This window comes from Bactrocera tryoni, chromosome 1 (assembly GCF_016617805.1).
Source record: "Bactrocera tryoni isolate S06 chromosome 1, CSIRO_BtryS06_freeze2, whole genome shotgun sequence".
In the NCBI taxonomy this organism is placed as follows: Eukaryota; Metazoa; Arthropoda; class Insecta; order Diptera; family Tephritidae; genus Bactrocera; species Bactrocera tryoni.
Genome location: NC_052499.1, coordinates 56,715,404 through 56,721,364, shown reverse-complemented (window position 1 = coordinate 56,721,364; position 5,961 = coordinate 56,715,404). Strand labels below are relative to the sequence as shown.

The 5,961-nt window shown below is 35.7% G+C and overlaps 1 protein-coding gene across 1 annotated transcript in view; it reads left to right on the top strand.

Moving 5' to 3' along the window:
* The first annotated feature begins 834 nt into the window (after positions 1–834).
* The window catches only part of LOC120782568 (protein timeless homolog), a 495,677-nt gene continuing 490,550 nt past the window's right edge, over positions 835–5,961 (top strand). The window contains exons 1-2 of the mRNA XM_040114906.1: positions 835–1,241; positions 1,300–1,623. Coding sequence (XP_039970840.1) covers positions 1,140–1,241; positions 1,300–1,623 — 426 coding nt within the window. The 5' untranslated portion in view covers positions 835–1,139. The remainder of the gene's footprint in view (positions 1,242–1,299; positions 1,624–5,961) is intronic.

Below are 5,961 nucleotides of genomic sequence, written 5' to 3'. Positions count from 1 at the left end.
AATATCAAGCCAAACCTTGGAAATCATTTCAGAAATGGCATTATATTTGGAAGTATCAAAAATAAAGTTAGCTGGAGCTGATTTTTTATTCAGTATTTAGTCTGTGCGGCTGGATGGACCCGATTTTTTCCGATCAAGAATTTTTCACTTTTTATACAACAAGACTGCTAGAGGCTGCAAAGGGTATATCGTTTTTAGTTGAGTTTAAAGGACTAGTTAGTTAGTTCTTACTTTGTATGTAATCCTGGAAATCTTAATTTAAAAAAATTTTTAAAGATTAAATTCAAAAATCAGATTATCCCCAAGTTTATAATTTCAAAAATTCCAATTTTTATATTATAAAATATTTTCTTAATTTTTAATAAAAGATGTTAGGCACTGGAAATCAAATTTTAGAATTTTTTGTATTAAATTAAAAAATAAAATTTTCAAATTTTAATCCCAAAATAATTTGTTTAACCCATTTAATTCCAGCTTTTAATATGAATAATAATTTTTTTATTTGCAATGCCAATTTTTACATTATAAAATATTTTCTTAATTTTTAATGAAAGATGTTCGGGATTAGAAATGAAATTTTCAAACTTCCTGTATTAAAATAAAAAATCTAATTTGTATTTTACTTAATAATTTCTTTGCAGTTAATCAATTTAAATTGAAATGACAAAAGAGCAAGAACGTTCATTCACTAACACACCACATATGTAGCAGCAATAACCAGAGACCGTATATGATATACGTTCTCAGCAATAACTCGACGATCTCAACAAAGAGCGAATGCGATCTCATTTACGTTCTAAAAGAGCGTACGAGCTCACCAGAGAACGTTCTCTGTCTATTATAAACGTTGTCTGAGCTCACGTACCGTTTTTCACCACCATCGAAATTACTCAACACAGTAAAATACACGCAATCAACAAGTGGCAAGGCGGTACGATCAGCTGTTCACCGAGTTTGCGAAGCTGGCGCGCACATCTGTCAGTTCACGTGCGAATTTGAGTTTGTTTACATTTATCAAAACAATTGTGAAATATTTATCTAACAATTTTCGCGTTCGGGAGTGCGGTTCGGTAAAAGTGAAATATTAAAATACTTATTAGTGTAAATAAAGTGCTAATCGTTTATACGTTTCTAACGCAATGTCTATTTTACTCGCGGATATCGATGCCACTTGCGCGGCGCTTGGCTACTACGATAATGAACGCTATTTGGCCGAGCCGGACGCATTGCAGGGCCTACGGGTATGTAGTTTGCCTATATTTATGTTCATATTGTAACTAAAACTCTTCATATTTGCAGCATTTAATATGGATTTTGCGACGCGATTTGGAAAACCATGAATATCGCCGTCACTTAGGCCATGCCAAAGTGTTGCAAACAGATTTGGTGCATATGTTACATGATTATGTGCACGATCCGGAATATACAGATGCGCTCGTGCGTTTAATGGTCATTTTAACAAACCCAACGTTGTTGCTATATCGCGAAGGACCACCAAAAGATTTCCACAGTCGTAAAGTTTTCATGGAATTGATTGAAATTTCACAAGGTTATAAGAGTGCCTTTACTCAAGATAAAGTTTGGGTACCACTATATGGCATAATGAAAAAGGGATTGGAAATCGTAAGTATCCACCGGACTGTTTCTTTTTTTTGGCGTTGTGTATTAGAGCGTGTCTAGGGGGTTGAAGTGAATGTCCTTGCAGCTGCATGCAGCAATACATAATCAGAACGAGTTTTAAAACCAATGAACCATAAATAACAGCTGTTTAATGCAAATTTCAATATAATTGTATGTTGCTAAGCAAATTTTCTTCGAAATATCTAGTGTTAGTTGCAGCTTTTAAATGTTGTACATGTTTTAAAGTGGTTAGGTATGTCTGTAAATGTACTTATTATTCTTTTCTTCTACAAATATATATGTATGTACATACATATGTGCTACATTTAAGCTGTTATCTATTTATTAGAAGTGTACTAATTTTCCTTCGGCGTCGACACACTTTATGTTTCGTAAAGTTCTAAACTACATTAATCATTTTAAAAGAAAATATAAATGTTCAGTTTAAAAGTCGTAAACACGCCACTTCAGGCTATTTAATTATATTACTCTGCACAATAGTAAACATAAATTATATTGAATAGGCACCTTTGGGCATTTGTGCACACCACACAGCTGCAACCCTCGATTTACCGCACAATTACTTAAGTACACACACAAAAGGAAGTAAATAATTACAATTAAGTGCAAAAAAAATATAATACAAATCTTTGTAAACTGCATTTTAACTTCACTTTAAATTTAACAAAATAATAAAAGCCCCAAGAATGGTCATTCAAATCATTAGCCCCAATTGCTAACAAAAACGCGCAGAAAGAGTAGAGAGCGAGTATGAAGTACATGAATAAGTGCATGAAAATTGGCGCCTTTGTGCAGTGAAAAAGTTTAAAAAATAAAATAAAAATTATAATGTAATGGCCAACCAAGTTAAGACCTTGGAAAATGGGCAAAAAATGAGGACTAAAAGCAGCGCAGCATTTCGCTTTTAGGCTTTAGCGAAGCTTTGCTTGGAAAAAGTTTTTTGCCGCCCATTCTGCACACCGTCACCGTTAGCCAAAACGGCCAGAGATTCATTAGTATCAAGAAAAGAATTCTCCCTACACCAATTTGAATAGGTTTCTCTTTTTGTTAGAAATGAAAGCAAAATTTATAAAAGCGCGAAATGGTGGGTGCAAAAAAAAAATGCCGGTAAATGCCAGAGAGAGGTTAGGAAAAATGCCGACAGACTTTGGCAAACAAATTAAAGGCATGAAAGACGTAGAGCGCTACAAAAAATAATACCAACAACAAGAAGAAGTGGAAAAACCGTAATCCTGCAGCAACAAGCTTAACAAAAAGAAGCACAAAACTCTATTAAAAACTAGCGCTGAAAACAAATACGGGAAAACGCTATAAAAGCTACTTACGTACATAAATATAGCATTTATAAAATGTATGTATGTATTTGAAAAAGTTTGTTATCTTACCGCTGCGAAAACTTTGCACTAGGTACGCACAAACTCAATTTCATATAAAAACATGCCAATGCGTCTGTTCCTGACTCAAATTAGCTATATACTAGCGGCAGCGCTGCCGTTTATATGTTTTAGTGGAAATATAAAAAATATTAACTGACTGTATGAAGCCCAGCGAAAGTTAAGCTCTTCTTAACTTCGTCCCTCCCTCGCTCTCTGCTTTTGCTATCTAATTTATGTACTGGACCTCTGGTATACTTGCACGACGCAATTAATCGCCGCTCCTGCACGACATCAACTTTCTGCCTAGTCGCCAACTCCAGCGCATTAAGTCAAGGATTACTAAATAGTTTTATGGCTAAAAGTGGCGCATTAGCAAATGTAAGCGAATTAATGCGCTAAAAAGTGCAAACTGTTCAAACAAAAAAAAAAAAATAATAAAAAATAAAAATGAAAAACGTGAATACCCTTCACAAATAACAAAGTTTTCTATACAAAAACTTGATTTTGATCGTTCTGTTTGTATGGCACCTTTAAGCTATAGTGGTCCGATTTGAGCAATTTGTTCGGAGATTGTACCGTTATCTTGGAGAATAATCCACGAAAACATTCGAAAGGATATGCTGTCAAATAAAAGTTTGTATCACAGCTATATGCTATAGCGGTCCGATCTGAACAATTAAATCGGAAAAGGTAGCGTTGCTTTGGCCAATAAATAGTCTATGCCAAATTTTGTGACGATATCTTGTCAACTGAAAAGATTTCCGTAGAAGAACTTGAGTTCGATCGGTCAGTTTGTACTGCAGCTATATTCTGTAGTTATCCGATCTGCACAATTTCTTCAGCGATTGTACAGCTGTTTTGGAGAGTAATCCATGCCATATTTCGAAAGGTACTTTGTCAACTAAAAAATTTTAAATACAACGACCTGAATACACTTCGAATGGCAGCTATGTGATATAGTCTTCCGATCTGAACAATTTGTATGGAGATTGTACCGTTATCTTTAACAATAATCCTTTTCCAATTTCAAAAGGATTCCTTGTCAATTAAAAAAGATTTCCGTACAAGGGTTTTGGATTTTGCTTGTTCAGTTTGTATTAGAGGTACATGCTACTATGGTAGTTCCGATAAATTAACAGATGTTTGAGAAGAAAAAGACTTTGGAAAATTTCAGATCGATATCTCGAAAAGTGACGGAGTACATAGTGTGCATATATACAGACAGACTGTCAGACCGACGGACAGCCAGGCCGTTCCCGCGACAGTTGGGTCTAAGCAACCGGAACGAACTCGGACTTTTATCCGGCCAAGGACTGTCGAATCGACAGCTCTCCTAAAAATTACTTCAGGAAGGTTTTTTCTCGCTACAACAAAAAGACGAACAAACAAAGGTACATGTCTAAATCAACTCAGCTCGTCAAGCTAATCATTTATACATATATATGTATGTATACTTCATAAGGGCTCCGATGTTTCCTTTTGGGCATTACAAACATCGCGTCAAACTTAATACACCCTGTTCAGGGTATATAAAAATATCCGTCTGCTATGGATAAGTTTTAAGTTTTTAATGATTTTTATGCGCTCGTTTATATTTAAGCATTTTTTTTTGCCTCAACTGCTACTATTTTCTTTCTTTCTTTTAATTTAACGCTTTTATTTCTTTGCTTTTATTTCAACTGCAAAACTGGCTATTTGCTGCCATTAAAAGGATTAATTAAAGAGTTCGCCACGTACAGCCGACCCGATGTCTGCTAGCCACTGCGAACAACTCATAGTGCGCGGCAACACGCACTGACCCATCATCAGTGAGATTACTCCGCACGATTTAAATATTTTTCGCCATTTGGCATCCATTCTTTTATGCGCTGTCGAAAATGTATTTTTTTCAACTCTGTCTGATTTTTTTGCCATTTTTTTGAATGTTTTGCATTGCATATACCCACTGACATTGCATTAAATATCGGGTGATTTTTAAAGAGCTTGATAACTTTTAAAAAAAAAAAAACGCATAAAATTTGCAAAATCTCATCGGTTCTTTATTTGAAACGTTAGATTGGTTCATGACATTTACTTTTTGAAGATAATTTCATTTAAATGTTGACCGCGGCTGCGTCTTAGGTGGTCCATTCGGAAAGTCCAATTTTGGGCAACTTTTTCGAGCATTTCGGCCGGAATAGCCCGAATTTCTTCGGAAATGTTGTCTTCCAAAGCTGGAATAGTTGCTGGCTTATTTCTGTAGACTTTAGACTTGACGTAGCCCCACAAAAAATAGTCTAAAGGCGTTAAATCGCATGATCTTGGTGGCCAACCGCCCATGCATCCCGAAAAATGCACTGTTTGGTGTGGTTTGTACGCTGGTGGAATCATTGGACCGTATTTTTTCAAAGATGCTGTTGGACGCAACGTTACGGTGAATGGCGATCGCTATCGTTCGATGCTAACAAACTTTTTGTTGCCAAAAATGGAAGAACTGAACTTGGTTGACATGTGGTTTCAACAAGATGGCGCTACATGCCACACAGCTCGCGATTCTATGGCCATTTTGAGGGAAAACTTCGGAGAACAATTCATCTCAAGAAATGGACCCGTAAGTTGGCCACCAAGATCATGCGATTTAACGCCTTTAGACTATTTTTTGTGGGGCTACGTCAAGTCTAAAGTCTACAGAAATAAGCCAGCAACTATTCCAGCTTTGGAAGACAACATTTCCGAAGAAATTCGGGCTATTCCGGCCGAAATGCTCGAAAAAGTTGCCCAAAATTGGACTTTCCGAATGGACCACCCAAGACGCAGCCGCGGTCAACATTTAAATGAAATTATCTTCAAAAAGTAAATGTCATGAACCAATCTAACGTTTCAAATAAAGAACCGATGAGATTTTGCAAATTTTATGCGTTTTTTTTTAAAAAAAAGTTATCAAGCTCTTAAAAAAATCACCCGA